The following is a 17,871-nucleotide window of genomic DNA, read 5'->3' on the forward strand; positions in this document are numbered from 1 at the left end:
CCCCCTGCTTTCTATCACTGGTTTTCCAACAAAAAAAAATGCCTAAAAATATCGCGATTTTCACAAAAAAGAGGACTAACACATCCTTCCGGGTTCACAACAGTTTTCCTCATACTCATGACTTTTTTCAAATTTTTTCCATCGCCCCTTGTATAAGAAATAATGCTTTAAACTTAACTGTTCTTAAATGTACCCAAAAATCCTTACTTTTTTTACATTTTTCAATCTGCTAAGCACCAAATTTTTTTTGCATAAACGTCTTTAAGCTCATTAACGTAGAACACTTTCAGCTTTTAAATGACTGTTTTTTTGTTGCGCTAGCATTTTTTTTGACTGAGTTGTTAAGCTTCAAAGGCAGATGCCTATAGTTTTCTCGCCGATAGTAGATATTTCTGACTATGATTTAGGTTTCAGGATAGGATTTTGGTAGATAGTTAGGAGTCGATTCCTCAGTGGGAGCGATTTTTTAAATCGTTTAGGCGTGCGATCATATGTGTCTATGTGTGTGCAATTGCTAATATTTTATAAATTGTGTATTAAATGCATAGAGTGCATATATTCATATACGTTTATTCATTATACAATGCGTAATTAGCAAAGTTAATCTTTACAGATGTAAGGCTTTCTACACGAATAGACTTCCTCTCGAGTGTGGACGGTTACTAAGTGGTGCAGTGCGTCCTACTATTTTAAAAATTTTCATCCTACTTTTCTTAAAAGTCAGCTATACTTACCTGCACGCAAATATTAATTTTAATAATATTCACCGACAAAAAGTTGCGCTTTAATTCAAAATAGTTACTGGTTTAGAGAGTTCTTCTACCGATCAACTTTTTCCCGGTTTAGGTTGGTCCATTCTGTAAAATAATATGTCAATGCGATCAACTGATTGCTTGACGATTACTTTTGATGAGCCCAAAATTCGAGTTCATAGATGTATCATTCTTATTTTTCTCCTCTGATGTAATACTTTTGGACCATGACGTCACCATGCTTAAACAGCACTATTTAAGCTCCGCTTTACACAGACATCGGAAAATACGGAAATCATGCTTGTGTTATAAAAAGGAAAATATGTTTCATTTTAATATAAATGTATCCATGTAGCCCTTAAAAAATTCCCCCTCCTTTAGTTTACTATCTGGCTTTTTGATCATTTGAAAGTTGGAACCCAACCGAATTAACTGGCGTGCCGAAAGTGGTATAAAACCTTCGCAGCCGAGAAGAAGCTGCTCATCTAGCTGCTGCTCTAATGTGCGATCGTTATTAATTTTCCGAAAAAGGTTGTTACAACCGGTGGTTGGCTGGGCGACGGCCACTGGCATATATGTAGGTGAGCTGCAGGATAGGTAGGAGAAATAGATTGCAGGCGAGGATGTAGACTTGCAGAGATGTAGACTGTAGAGGGGTAGACGTTTCCGTGGGATGTTGGCTGGAAGGTTCCCGCGGGGCCTGTGTTATCGCCTCGGCAGGATGACCAGCCCGCGGTATCAAATATTAAACCTACTTGCACCGGGAGCCTACCCTCTGACTATCTGCTCTCCCGTCTGCATGTCTAGCTGCCTACCTGACTTCATGGTTTCGCTTAAGTTGTTCGCAATGTTCGCCTGGCACAACAGAAAATCCACACCCCACACAATTGCTTTGGGTCGTTCGTCGGAAGGCATAGTAAAAATTTATTTTCTCAAGAAAACACATCCCAGGAAGCTGTGACGAACATACCGTTAATACTTGCTCAGATAGTAGACACTACCGAAGACATTTCACGTGTCTACTGTATATCTTGGTTACCACCAAGTGCATGCCGCACATGCACCACTTACCCAATGCAATAACGTTTTATGGACTTCACGACGAGACGTGACACTCCGGGGAAATTAATCCGTGTAACGATTAATCGCAGTTTGAAATTTCAACTGAGTTTGGGAAAAGGATATAATTTGAAGAAAAGTAGAGTAAAAGTACTGATATTTAGGATTTCAATTTTGATTGTTTGTAAGGAAGATAATATCAACGGATTGGTTTGATGCAATACTTTTTCTCCAGAGTCCTTACCCCATATATTGTCGTTATCCCATACTTATACCTACTGCGCCCGTTTGAACTATTCAAATCAATTTGAAAGATTCCAATTATCGAATTTATCGAGATACCGATATGCATATTGACAAAAGAAATATTAATTGCTTATTTTATTTGGCGCAACTACATTATGTATGATTTATATAGTATAGATTCGTTTTTCTTTATATTTTTTCTCTTTGTCTCATTATTGTCCTACAATTGTCTCAAAAAGTCCTTTACATCTCAGGATATGTCCTATATCATCACGACGTCACTTTTTTTCTTTATCCTTATTGTATTGAAATAATCTCTTCTTGTTTACCATTTGTATCACTTCTTCTTTCTTAAGCTTATTAACACATTTTCCTTTTCCATATTTGTTTCGCTTTCTGTGTGATTGTATATTGATCACATCTTCTATGTACGTTCAACAGTAAACAATCATGACCAGAAAAATCCTTGCCCTTTATTCCCTTCCTAATTATCGGTTCTGCTTCATTAGCTTCAACTTGCATTACCTCTACTAATAAAATTTGGATAGACAATATAAAAAATTCTTCTCAATCGACATTTTACTTCTCTTGGTTCATTATTAAAAATAGTTCAGCCAAATTATACTATGAATTGCTTTTCATAAATCTACGAAAACCATGAACTAAAGGCCTACCTCTGTAACTGCGCCAAGACTTTCCGCCATTTTACTCAAAGCGGGAGGGACACGCGAAAAAGTACGATTGTGAGCTCACGTAGAGCAGCAGTGGGGCTCCGATGCCTACTGAAACCGGTGGGACTGATCGAATTATTTCGTGCGAACAGGCATTGACAACAGTGTCATCTGACACGAGAATATATATCGCGAAGTAGTATTGCGAAGTTATTGGATCAATGTTCATGAACAAGAACATTGAATATCAATTCATTTAAATAAAAAATTTGATACTACGATTTAAAACTAATTATTTACCATAAGATTATTTGTTAATATTTGATTCAAATTCAATTTTCTTCTGAATTGGTGGCGTTGCTGTAGCAAGCCACAATCGCTTTACGATTCGACACGGCCTCTATCTCACACGGTAGAAAGAAAGGTCCGATAGATTTCAGGAATCAAAGTCCGTAACTCTCTCTAACTATGAAGTGCTGATGTTAGAATGGCGAAAACGGTGTTTGTCGTGGAGAGTTATTGTAATATTGGCAAAAGAAAGTGATTTTCTGTGAAATATGTAACGTCATCGAATTCCAGGTTATGAAACTGTGTCGCATACATTGTGCGATTGCGCAGTAGTGCGTACTTCCCACTTGAAGTTTTGACGTGCAATGTTTTGATAAAAACAATCATGTGTTTTTGGATACTGCTGTCTTAGAATGGTTTAAGAAGGCGAAGGACAGAGGCGATTCATTATCTGGACCGATTATTCAATAGAAAGCTAATTTTTTTAACGAGATGCTCAACGACCTGCAAATGTTTTAAGTACGTAAGCAGGAAAAACACATTTATTTAAACGTGTAACGGCAAAATTTTCTTCCTCATTTTCCTTAAATGTTTATTTTACGCTTATCTCCGTATTAGAAAAACCATATTCAAAACATTTTTACCACGACGTAAAGGCCAGCTGAAACGGTTCACACGTCCCTGATTGTTTTACGTTCTGAGATCCTGGATTTTATGTTAGCGTCAATCCAAAAATTGACATTAAATCCAGGGTTGACTGTATTTTCCTTGAACACAAAACATTAAATCAGACACGCTCCCGAAATTTAGATCAGATCTACCATAAATTTTATTGGAATGATCTGGCTAATGCATTAATAAAACAATTTTTCAGATTAAAATATATAGAAAGTTAAAAAACAAAGGTCATAAAATATTTTAAATTCAATTCGAAACATTTAAATAATGTATTGCTTATTTGTTCATAAAAATTTAAAAAAAGTTATGCTCATTTTTATTATTTTTAATAAATGGGTCATATAAAATAAAGTTCGGAATTCGACGTAGGTAAGCTTCACGTAAGTCAAGCTTGGTAAACTTGACTTACGAGAAACAATGAATTTGTGCGAGGTTAGAAGTGTAAAAACAATGTATGATAAAATATGAATTTGCAAAGAATAAACCTATAGTGCAGGATGTTGTTTACTCAAAAAAGGATATGTGAAATATAAAATTTCAAGCATCAAGGCTATGAGGATATTTGGGAACAAGAATTCTGAAGTTATTTTGAAATTACCCTGATTTGTCACTGACAGTTCAAATACAGTAAAGAATAATAAAGTAGTTTATCTAAAAAAAAAACCGAAATAATATTTTTTAATATATATTTTTATTGTTAATGAAGCTGAAAACAGTTTCTTTCATTTCGAGGAAAAAAATAATTTAAACGAATTCGCAAATCTATTCTTCTGCTATAAGGGAAGAATCTAATTTGAACCTGTACGTAAATGAGAAAAAAACTAGCCATAATTCGCTAGAAGGTAAACAGGTATATGAAGCATTTGCACCGTTTTTCTTTATTTTTATGAAAAGCTTTTACCACGCTCTTGTTTTAAGTGTGACAACAATTTGCTTTTTAGTGTCAATATTATTTGTGTCAATGTAGGTGAAAATGGTTGCACGTTATATCGTTCACTAGCATTTTCCGATAATCTGAATATTACCATGCCAGGGATTTTCATTGACACAATATTATTATCGTATCAAGATCAAGAATGTCTTTTTAATTCTCAATTGGTAACCGTTAATATTATTTCTTTTGGTTGAAATATTATTTCTGATTTATTTCTGATTAGAAAAGAAATTTTCAGTAGTCTTATTTGATCGTTATTTTATTTGAGCTGGTATCAAGTATATTGTACATGGTATTTACTTAAATTCTCATTTTAGACGTTCCAATTAATTCTGCGGAAGATTCTGTCTATACCATTAGCAAATAAGAAGTCTACCGTATTGATCTAATTCACTGTTGAAATTTAAGGAAATATTTAAAGTTACTAAAACTAGATAGAAATATTTGCAATAAAATTGTCTGCGAAAAAATGAACGCCTTTGACACCACTGGATATGGAGCCCAAAATCTGTCGATTGCCGATCGAATATTTTTCACAGAAAATTGTGTTTAATTATATTATTAATATAATGTTTCCAATTTTTTGGGAGGTTTTCGCTGCTCAAATGATGGATGAATATGTGTATGTATCTAGATTTTCGTTCATATAAACAATAATTACCTTTAAGGATATTAATTATTATCAGAAATTTAAACAAGAACATGTGTTATTCTAATGAACTAAACTCTGAACTTTGTAAGTCTACAAATTATGTATTTCTAAAACTTTATTAGATTTTATTAATGGAAATCCCAATTTCTCTTCAGCGAGCGCTGAAGAGAATTTCGATCGGAAAAGAAAGCCTTTGGTTTGCAGGTGGCATGTGTACGTACACAAAAGGCTTGTTGTGCTTAGTGCACGAGGTATAAGGTTGGAGTACACATGACGGCGTTGTGGAGGGTTTGAGGGACAAACCGAGCAATGGACAGACCGTCGAACGAACGGTGGTTGCGGATAGCGGTTGTGAACTATGCGAGCATGTGAGCAGGGGCAAGATGGCCGACGACGGAAATCAGAAGCGCAAGCGTCACGCTCCAGGCTCCGCCTTCATCAGATCATCCCTTCTAGCTCGTCTTTCCCTATCTCCCTTGCCGACATCCTCTTCACTTGTCCTTCTTTCTCTATCACTCCATCTGGGGTGCCGGGAACGCTCACCCCTTCTCGACCGACCAACCAAGCCATGGGCACGCGCCGAACCCCAACCCCTGCTGTTCACCACCACCAGCATCGCTGCTACCACCTCTACACTGATCCCTTCTCACCCCGCGATATAGTGCATCCGCAGAACATGTCGCGCACTCCTCGCAACCAGTCAGCACCAAAAAGCGCGAGTTTCGCCGGAATGCTCGCCGTCTTTCATCTCTAAATAATTAAATCTCAAATCTGAATTCATCTATAAATCTGGATGGCTACACCAACGTAGCTCGTGGATATATATTATAAAGCATTTGTAACAAGTGGCATACCGCAGTCTCATTAGTTTGTTGTGCTGTGCCAGTGGACCAAGTGATTTTACATTCTAAGATTGTCGAAATTTCTTGTGACATGAAGAAACCGAAGGGGTTCATTAGTTATAGGGACTAAGATAAGCTGTATTTTAATACCCGAATTGGTTTGGGTAGTTTGGAATAGCGCTCCTTTCAGGAGTCGGGAACAATACCTTTTGAGACGCTTGTTATTCTTTTAGGGAGACAAGTAGTTTACCCCCATTTCTTGCAAGGTTCAGATTACTAAATAATAATTTGGTAATATTTTGTTGCTTGAATAAGAATTGTCGGATTTTCGTACTTTGCGAGTGGATCAGGTGAATTTAGATATTGTTGAGTGCAAGTGACTGTTTCTTTAAAGAAGAAATTGTTGTTACGCTTGTTCAAGAGAGGAATTGCCGATTATTGGAGGAATAGTTGTGAGATTTTGGAGGGCGCACAGATGCGTTTTTATTGGGAGGTAGAGGAGCGCAGCCGTCGCTGCTGGAACGATCCGAATCTGTGGACGAAAATTTAAGAGGTGTATAAAGTCGCAGATGCGCTGACTGCCTGATGATGATGTACTCGCCGGATAAAATGATGGGAAGTAAGGGACTCCACGGGGCACCGATTGCTGCTCCGGGATGCTTTCCTTCCGGAAGGTACTCGCCACCGTCGTATCGCACGGGCCCTGATCCAATGGCGCCACCGCCACGACGATGCATGCCCAATCCTACGGTGAGTTGTCTTCAATTGATTAAAATCATATAAGTTTTTATTTGAATTGTTGTATTTATTGTTGTAATTGTTTGAATTTTTGTATAAGAACTTAAAGATAATTCCGAAAAATATATATTGGTTAGGGATATTTCGGGTTGGTTGAGAATTATTTGACTTAATAAATATCATGGAATGGTTGGATGATTAAGGGATGTTTGTTTTTTAGTAAAAGGAGATCAGGAGCTTAGTTGAGAAATCGTGGTTTAGGATTTGGAAGATAATGATTGATTTTTAGACAGATAGAGGAAATGAAGATGTTAATTCAGTATCCTTAGTTGGTTTGGAAGACGGTTTTCCAAAACGAATATTGTTTTTCTTGAGTACTATATATAAAAATATGTTAGAATTGTTAGTTAAATGCCTTTCATGATTTGATGTGAAAAGAAATAGTGCTGTCCAAATAAAACGGAGCAAGATCTAAGATCTGCATGCCCAGTAAAGTAAGTTTCTTTTGAAATCTTGATTGCGAGGATGCTTCCTACTAACCCGTTTAATGTTATTTTAATTTAACATCGTTAGTACAAATATGGATACTAAAATACTAAAACTTGCTGATGAGATATCTTCGGTTAATTTAAAAATCATTAAGTTTAAAGTTTAATATAATGCTTTTTATGGTCCAACGGCAAAGGAATTTTTCATGTATGTAGTTTTAGTTTCAGTTCCAAGATTACAAAGATGGTTTGTATAGTTTAATAATCATATATTCTTGCTGTGAGTAAACACTAAAAAACAAGTGCTAATTAAACTTACTAGACGCGACTGGTTAAAAAATATCTAATTATTGAGGTTAATATTTCTGGTAATAGAAGTGTCACGCTCTTGTGTCTATTTCCATAAATCTGTCTTTTGTCTCATGTTATTTTGCTGAATGTGCCAATTGACGCTTTGGCGTAAATGTCCAATTCTCGAACAATCGCTATTTGTTAACTGTTTTTTCAGTTAGATAAGTATAAATAATTATAGTGAACCGTGGAATTTATTTGGGTTATCAGAAGAAATTGCGCGTTATCTGTCTAAACACCAGCGATACAGGAATACTTCCGAACCAGGCACATATTTTTTGGTTTTCTTTGAAAAATATTTTCGAAAATATTAACATTGTGGACAATAAATAAATAATGTGAATACTCGAAAATTTTGGTATTTACCAAGTGAGCTGCATGCATATTATGTAGAATCACGAACAAAATAGTCTTGACGAATAGTTTCAGAAACAGAACGCATCACCATTATGCTACTTTTGCTTCGAGTGTTGTATCTATCGTCATTTAATAATGCATATATTCACATATAGATGATAGAGAAACGAAATTTTAGCGAAGCGGAACATAGTTGCTGCACTTTTTTTGTCGAAACTTTTCTTAAATTATTTTCTTTGCGAAAATGTAACATGTGGTCCATGCAGCAAAAGAGTATCGAAATTCAATAGTCGAAAATCGTTATCTACCAGAATATCTGGTTGAGATTACTAAAACATCTGGTTAAGTTTACCAGAATATCTCGTTATGTTGACCAGAACGTTGTATTATTAAGCTACCAGAAAACTGCCTAGTAACCTTAACCAGAAACTTCTGACACTTTTAACCAAGACTTATAGTAAGGAGATATTTAAAACTCTATTTTAGTTGAATTAACCAGAATTCTTTTGAGTGAATAGTTATTGTAGCTTGACTCACAGAGAATTTAATGAAGACGTATCGTTATCAAAAATTAATTTCCATTACAACAAGTCTTTTATTTTTGTAGAATATTGAATGGTATAAATAAAGAAGAACGCTTGATAGAAACAATAGCACTATAGGTTCTTGAACAATAGATTGTAACATTGACTTGGTTACAGCCTATTGTTTGGTGCCTGGTGATTCGATTGATATAATAAAAAATCAACATAAACCCTCATTTAAAAAAATAGTAATAATATATGAATTAAATCAATTCTATATCAAATCATAGACCAGAAATCATAAATAATATATAATAAATATCATAAAGTAGAATTTCGTAGTATCCAAAACACGAAGGTGTTCGTTGGGCGATGAAAAGTAACATCATATAATTTCACCTTTATAAATATAATATTGAATACATGATATTTAAAGTGAATTTGGCTAGGATGTTTGTATTAAAACAAAATCTATCAATTGTATTTAACGGAAGCCTAACAACATACGACATAAGATTTTTGTTTACTCATCTCCTAGTATTTTTCCTTGTGTAACGAGAATAAGATAATAAATATGCCAGCAGGTAGGAAAAATTAGTGCCATTCTAAACTTGATAAATAAACTTTTTTCAATTTCAGAAACAATTCCCCTAATTTTAAGCTGAAATCATCTATCAATTTCTCAGCTTCTCATTAGTGATTCAATGGGGAATTAGGGATTACGTCCCTATAGTGAAGTTAATGAACCTCTTCGTTCTATCGCCCAACCAAAACAAATCTAATTAACAATTTATGGTATTTGCCAATACCATATATAATTCAACAGCTAACCATGGTCTAACGTTCGCCGTTTGAAAGGTATCTTCAATTTTAAACAGCTTGTCTAGATCTTCTAAATCTTCTTAATTAAATGCATATTATTTTGTTTTATTTACAAAAGATACAGGATTTTTCTTTGAATATTGAGACTCGAAAAGTAGAGAGAAGTAAACAGAAAGATTGAAAATGGAAAGGAGTAGGTAAAAGCAGGTGTGTTCAAACAACGGAATCAAATGCAAGTTAAGTCTGATCCCCGGCCACTTTTCTGCTTTCCACCCAAAGATCGAAAGCATACCAAACCAAGCGGGTGGATTCGTATCTATACGACCCCATGGATTCTGGCTCCCCCGGCAACCTCTAAAGTCCTTAGTTTATTCATGTGACGTAATAGGATAAAAACCGTCGCTACGAGCCGAGTGCCTAGATGAGATTACATCCGTACCAGCTATACGTATGTTCAATAAGGCGGATTCGACGTAATCGCCGCTTCTCCAATTTCTTACCGTTCCTTTCAACATCTTTCTTTAATAGCTATCTAACCACCTGTTTTAGATTTTCCCTCGAATTCTCTAAGATCAGTACAATTAAATCTCGCACTTTGTTTCATTATATATTATACGAGTGGACATTGAATCAGAGCAGAGTGAATTTATTAGTCAGGGTAATTAGACGGATTCCTGAATATTTATGATACGAATTTAAATATTCAGCCACAGGTTGGGAAAATTGTTCCGCTCTTTTTACGGTCTGTAATCGCATAAGTAATAAAGATTTTCTAATCCTTTTATTTCTATCAGGTGACTATTTTATTAATTATACATTTAATTTTCAAAATATAATTGTTTTTCCTTGAAGAGAACTTAATTATCTTTTAATGACTAATTCATGTCAACCTTTATTAAAATTGAAAACGTATAACATTTAATTCTAACGTCTGGACGGAAAATTAAGATATAATTTGCATTCATTATACATTAATATTGGTTTTCCAGACGAGACCCGTGCACACATCAATAAGTTCTAAAATAAAGCTCTACTTCGTGGTGCAGAATAGAATCGACGAATATGAGAATTCGTGGATACTAGTGGTTATCGATTCGTCTGCATTCATTTTGCTATGGCTCATTAACCATTGAAAGTAAACATCACTTCATTGTCGAGACTATTACGGGAAATACACTTAAGGAAAAACAACAATGATAAAGGCTTTCAGCTGCCTGTTTTTGCTTATTGTTATTTAATGTAATAGATGTTTAACTTTTAGTCTTTCATTTAAATGAGAAAAACTTTAAAGTATGTCAAAACAATTATTCTTTCAATAGGGAATTGCCCCATATATTGCACTTCGATCCAAAAAATCCCAGTACAAGCATGCGTGACAACTGACAAGTGGCAGCGCAATGATAGTAAATGACGAACGACAATAATTAATGTCTAGTTTGAGGGACTGTTGTGCGAGGGTGCAGCGATGCACGAGTGGTTTGCTTGCGAGATTGCATAATCGATATTCCTGTTCCTGTTCTCTGCATCACCTTTGTGACATTCTACAAGAACGAGCCTTTGTACATTTCATTTTCAATATTATACTATTCCGGAAGGCAGATATCAGCTGCAAGAGCAATCTAATTACAAAAGACGAAGTCTATTCAGTTATTTTTGCTTATCAGAGATGAACTTCCAACTTTATTCTGATCGCGACTGTAATAAAAGGCACATGAGACTTGAAAACGGGTAGTTTTAATTGGTTTTACAGATGCTGAGGACTGAGTGCTTATATCTTCCTACGTTTATGACAACAATTTAAATTAGAACATCAACTCTTTCCAGTCTGAAAACTGTTCATCATGAAGAAAAATTGGTATACATGAAAACTGTACAGTCTTGTAACTTTTTGAACTACTAATAAAATAGCAGTTATAGACGAATTGATGTTAATATATATTCAATAAAACAAGAATATCTATAGCAATGAAATAACAGCGGAAGGAGGAAGTGGCTACCATGAAGCTGAATGAAATCCCATAACTTTTAGAGTGCCATGAGACAGGATGTCTCGATTTCCGATGGTGGTGTGGATTAGAAAATATTGAACTGGTTATAAATGGGAGCGTGCGACTTTTTGTTTCGAGGTGGTAGGAAAACAGTGCGATACAGACGCCGTGAGAGAGTACACACTTACACGATTCGTACTAGCAGGAGGATTCCTACCTACCAACCTACCTCATCGATCTCTCGACACTTACACGAATGTCTTTAGACAAATACGTGTATTTATGGTTCTATGTGAAGCAGCTACAGAAAGTATAGAAACGGTCGCGACCGACCCCACACACAGGACACTGGGGACACATAACGCTCCCCACTTACATCCAATCACTCCTGATTTATATTTACTACTCACTTGGCCCTTATTTATTGAGTTCCGCGGAGACGCGTAGAATAGAACCGTTAATTTGACTAAATTGAAAATGATGGCTCCCTCCTACCCTTAGACAACACTCATTTTCCTAAAGGTATAGTCAGACTCCTATAGAAACATTCTTCAACTTGATCTTTTCTAACTTAAAAATTCAGTTATTTTTCGAACTTTTCTTTCCTGCAGTTAAAAGTGTAAATATTTCAAGATGATATTGAGTTCCTGCATGAAAAATAATGATCCTTTCCCTTATTTGCTGTCTATCAATGAAGTATATAATTTCCACACCTCTCTCGTTGAAGAGAACTCCTGATCGCGAACTCTTGCGTGATCTTTTTCCCTTTTTTCTGCGACTTAATAGGGTGGTTTGCGTTCATCGTAAACTGTACCAAGATCCGAGTTTCATGCCGGAAGTATATGAGTATTAGTTGCAGACGGAGGTTTGAGCGCGCGGAACGTGGGTGCTATTGAAGTGCATGTGGATGAAGGGGTGGGTGGAGCGAGGTTAGGTTAGGGGATATACATAAGTGGCGGTAGGTAGTAGAAGAAGGGTAGTAACAGACAGGCTGTAAAGACCTCCTCAGCCGAGAAAGTCACGCACATCACCGACTATGTGACGCGAACATCTCGACCCACTCGAAGAATATATTTAGACCCAACTTCTGATGCGAAGCCCTCGGACTAGGAAGAAAAAATACTGAATTAAAAAAAAAATAATGAAAAAAACAATGGTTGATACAGAATTTTACCTTAGTATTTTCTAGTATAGTACCCTAAAAATCCTTTTTCAAAATTAGCATATCTTTTCGTTTCCCGCTACCATCATATTTAACAAAATAGTTTCTAGCTAAACTGACTGACAGATTTGAAAAAAATAGATGTTTTTTTAAAGAATATTCAGTGAAACCTAAAAATGTTTGTTTTAATTGATCTTTCAACTGGAATCATGTCATGCGTTTATTTTACAGCATGGGGATAGAGTGGAATTTAAAAAAATGTTTAAAATTGATCAGATCCCGTGCAGAAATTGCCAGAGCTGGCCTTTTTTTCACGTGAGTTAGCTGATTATAAACTATGTTTCCCAACCTTTTTCCCATGGATCATCAACTTAGGTAGCGTATTTCTTTCAGAATTGCTTGTGTTTTCAGAGAAACGACAATGCATCACGAAACAGGTATCAGTGAGCCCCTGTGGTGCAGTACGTTTAAGTTGTTATGGCACCCTGGACAAGTCTGGAAATTGCCTTCTTCAGATATAAATATAACCTCTAGTAGAAGTTAGTGCAGAGGAGTATCGCCAGATCTTTAGGGTATATTTAAGGACCTATGAAGCTTCTTTATGACATTGTTTTTTATTCCTAACAATAATTCCATCATAGAATTAAGAAGACAGTATCTAGGATATGGTATGATACAATTAGATAAAGGCTCTAGGTCATCTTTAATAACAAATATCTTTCTATTAACCATACATATCGCTATTCGTAATCTAAATAGAAAATAACGTAATTTTGTAGTATGGACAATTCATAAGTTGGAATTGGGCACAGAGATTTATACACCCAATACTTATAGCAACTACTCACGTTATGAATCCAACCATACTTCCAGGTTAATTTATGATCATTTTTGCTATATACTTTACTTCATGGCCTGAAAAGATGTTGTATTCTAGGTTTCATTGATTCTTGTCCATGGCCAAATCGACTGACAAATATTAATGTTGATAGAAAAAAGTAAGGATAATCTTTACACTGATCTTAGAATAAAGACTACCTGCAACAAAATATACTCCATGTGGGTAGTATTTACTCTAATATTTCGGTATTTTTCGTGTAGAGTTATTTTTCACAGCTGAGGGTAATTTGTATTTTGTTATACCCATACGAGTAGGGGAAAATACAAAGTTCATAAATGATACTTTGCAATATAATCGGATTATAAGCTATTACTTTCCTCCCAAAAATTCTAAAATCAACTGGATATTCCCACAAAAATTGCAATTGTCAAATGATCTCTGCTTGTAGCATACAATTTATACCTCGATTATGAGGTCTAGCGCATAGATCCAGCAGCTAGAACTAGTATATGTGGTTTACCACCAGACCTGGTAAATGCCAGGGAAACAACAAGGTGGGAGGTAAAATACAAAGAGCCTGTATTTTGCGTTAGTATCTATCTCACAGTGTGCATTATATACGGACAGTAAGAGGTACGCCTACTACATATAGTGTTCAGTCTATACAACATAAAATACATAGATTCTACGTGTACATATCATGAATGCATGTGTGTTCTATAATTCGCAAAGAAGGTTTTGGAAGTCTATGTGCTCTTCGAAACAGAGAAGGGGAGAATATTAACTCCGCCCTTCCGCCGCGGTTTAACGTTCTTATTATTATTTTTATTACGGTCCTCGGCCGCAGTATAATGTCGTAAGTCAGGGTTGGGGTATACAGGAAATAAACCTAAGTGTATAATTACAATAATACTTACGCTCTTCCCTCATGCAACCCTTCTCGTGGTTAAAGGTGTACATGTGAATGATATGTCGGAGGGTTCACTTCGAGTGGAACTTAATGAGTCCTAAATTCACCAGGCCGGTGTACAAACGCCGCTTTGCGATACGGGACTCGAACACCTGTACATATCACGCACTTGTTCGCAGCCCCGAAAAAGAGCATTTGTTTTCGGGAGCTCATCTGATTGATGACACTTGTCTAAAGAAGCAACTGCTTAAAATTTCAAACTCATCGGTCAATTGTAAAGGTTTAAAAAGTTATAATTTTATACTGACTAACATCTTTCAATTTACATTACTTTTAAGTTAACCTTCCAGAAAGTGTGTGCCTTTTAAAGTGCTAATAGATATTAATGGAGACTTTTTGAACATTGATAAACGACTCGACTGAGGAGTTATTCTTCTTCCCGTCCCGCCTGTCTTACCTTAAACGGCTTCAATTATTACCTTAGCAGATTATCGCATCTAGACCCCATATTAAAAGCCCCAAAATGAACAGAAGTCAAACTTCAGTAGAACAAGTAGCTTGCGGTCAGGCATAATAAATACACGATATCAATTTCCTTATTTCTTGTTCTCATAAATTTATTTTTATTTAAGGAATTTTGAATCTAGATAAAATGTTATGAGTACTTGCTCTTTTTTTTACTATTACATATTAATCATTTTTTTAAATTAGAAAACTTTGCTTAGAATGAACTAATAACCGAAAAGACACGCCTCTTTTTTGAGCTTGTGCAAAATTGCCTCATTTTTTAAATATCAGCATAATATTTTTCTCCACATAATAGCCCAAAAGGTAGTAAAATTCTGCGTCTAATAGCGACGTAATAGGATAAAAACCGTCGCTACGAGCCGAGTGCCTAGATGAGATTACATCCTTAGAATGAACTAATAACCGAAAAGACACATTTTTATTTAAGAAATTTTAAATCTAGATAAAATGTTATGAGTACTTGCTCTTTTTTTTACTATTACATATTACTCATTTTTTTAAATTAGAAAACTTTGCTTAGAATGAACTAATAACCGAAAAGACACGTCTCTTTTTTGAGCTTGTGCTAAATTGCCTCATTTTAAGATATTTTCATACTTTTTTCGCTACACTGTAAAAAAACGTTGAGGAATTTTAGTACGCTAAACGTATATAAAAAGCGGACTCACGCGCAGCGGCGTGAAATTATTATAGAAATGTCTACAATTGTACAAAAGTGTAAAATTCTCAACTGAACTGAAATTTAATATGTTACGTTAAATAAAAGAACAAAAGTCGAAAATTTCTCCAAAATATCAACATACCCTCAAATACTTAAATCATTAAGATCATATTAAGAATATATTTATAATTACGCAAGCTTATATGGCATAAAATCTATAATTTAAAAGCAGTCACTCGCATTTATGCTTTCGCCAAAAGTGAGCTATAAAGTTTGCAAACTGAAAAATTTCAGTCTGGAGAATTGTACTATGTACAGCGTGAGTCCTTTTTTTTACACACTCTGAACGTAGTGATTTTCAACACGTCGTATGAATTCATGCAATCTCATAGAATTAAACCTGTAAAAGACGTCATTCTACACAACATGTGGAAATTTGTTTTCTAACCTGTAATTTTAATGCATCTAAAGTTACATTTTATATGTGTAAATTTACACTTTGAAGTGCAATTTTAAAACGTATTTTTTCAGTGTACATTCTACCCTAGGATCAAATTTGGTGAAAAAAGTCAAAATTTTCAAATTATTATTGTACACACAAATTTATCAATTTTTATATCAAATTTTGAATGTGGAAAAAAAATAAAATAAAAATAATTGAACGCTGATAAGTATAAGACGCAATATGACAATATTATTCATTTTTTAATGAGCTATAACTTCACTAGCGTAATGTTTTTATTGCGTTTTTTATTCTTGTTTTAGAATTATTAAATTCCTGTTCCAACCTCAAATTGCACAATGTTAAAAACGTCTAATTTGACAATATACCATTTTTAGCATTTATAATTTGAAGTAATTGTAGTTTTAACGTTTTAAATTTGTAGTTTTTTTAGTTCATAATTGCACAATGAAAAAATAGTTGACATCTACAAATAAAAATTAAAATATAGTTGAAATTTTCTACCAGTAGTTATATTTACTTTTTAACTGCTTTTCCATTGTACAATTCTTTGATAAACTTCGGAATTTTGAATTTCTTTATTTTAATAATGAAAAAAATTCGTGCAAACCAGGAAATTTGAATTTCCTCCTTAAATTTTAATCACACTTTTTAACTTAATATGGCTATCCAATAGTTTTTTATATCTAATTTCTCCACCTACTACATCAAAATTTGCGTACTGAATTTGCACATTATAAAAAATGGATGTGTATCTTTTAAAAGCCTAAAATTTCTAAGCTGCTCCTTAAAACTCCATTTTCTTGAAATCCATTGCTGAACCACCCTCTTTTCTTTCCCTCATGAATCCAACTCTGCAGAAACTTGGCAATTCTTGCGTTTAAGAGTTCGGTCACGTTTACGATCCCGTACCCAACATACATTCCGCTTTGCTTATGTTTTTTTTTCGTGGGCGTGCCTATCTAAGCGAACTTATCTGGCCAAATATCCCAGAACATCTACAATCTGCAACGTGATTTAGGGCTTAGGCGAATACACAGTCAGAAAAGACGTGTTACATCACTTACCGTGAAAACAGTGAAGATGTTTTCGCCTGAATACAAGAAAAGTGGGTTGCATAGTGAGAGGAGCAGGTTACGTGGGTGTAAATCTTGGTCGATTTATGAAACAGTGGTAATTTTACGACCAGTCGTGAATTACTAAACCTTACTTGTATGAGCAACCTGTCTGTGATTAATAATTCCGTGCTGTATTAACATCGCGATCACGTACCTTGAACCGTTTTGCATGTCTGAGGTACGCGCCTCTACCTTTCTAGCTTCTATAATCGGAGAGTACACTTTTATTACTTGTACAATACTTAGATATAAGGGAAGATGGGGTATGATGTATAGAGTTTACAACGGATTCTTTTATTTATAAATAATAAATTTTACTTATTTAATTTTTTATTAACTGGGATTTACAATCGTGATATGCTTACTTCTTGTAATAATTCAAGTTACAAAGTTTTTTATTAATAAGAAAGAAATGTCAGAAGCGAATTTCTGCTGTGGCTAATTTTCAAGATTGTAAGTTGATTTTTTTATAAGTAAGGTAGTTTTTTTTGCACTTTTTGCTGTGATATTCGACAACTCTATGGGATAGTAAGAGAGAAAACACGAAAATATTAATGAGTTTTTTCAGTAGTTTTGTGCATTATAGGTTTGTGCGCAGTCTTCACCCATGTGGCATTTAAAGATGATGCGAGATTCAATTTGGGGGGTCGCTCGAAGAACGACGTAAATCGACTTAGGTCGTTTTTTGGAAGAACAAATTTCATAACATTTAATCAATTTTTGAGCAAACTGTGAGTGTTTCAAACCACGCGCCTACCATATTATCGCCGGTGTAGTCTCCTGCTCGACTCAGCTGAC

The 17,871-nt window shown here is 34.9% G+C and overlaps 1 protein-coding gene across 1 annotated transcript in view; it reads left to right on the forward strand.

Annotated features, from left to right (window-relative positions):
- The first annotated feature begins 6,710 nt into the window (after positions 1-6,710).
- LOC117167781 (inhibitory POU protein) overlaps positions 6,711-17,871 on the forward strand; it is a 66,877-nt gene continuing 55,716 nt past the window's right edge. Inside the window, exon 1 of the mRNA XM_033352957.1 lies at positions 6,711-6,872. Coding sequence (XP_033208848.1) covers positions 6,711-6,872 — 162 coding nt within the window. The remainder of the gene's footprint in view (positions 6,873-17,871) is intronic.

Source organism: Belonocnema kinseyi, chromosome 2, assembly GCF_010883055.1.
Source record: "Belonocnema kinseyi isolate 2016_QV_RU_SX_M_011 chromosome 2, B_treatae_v1, whole genome shotgun sequence".
NCBI lineage: Eukaryota > Metazoa > Arthropoda > Insecta > Hymenoptera > Cynipidae > Belonocnema > Belonocnema kinseyi.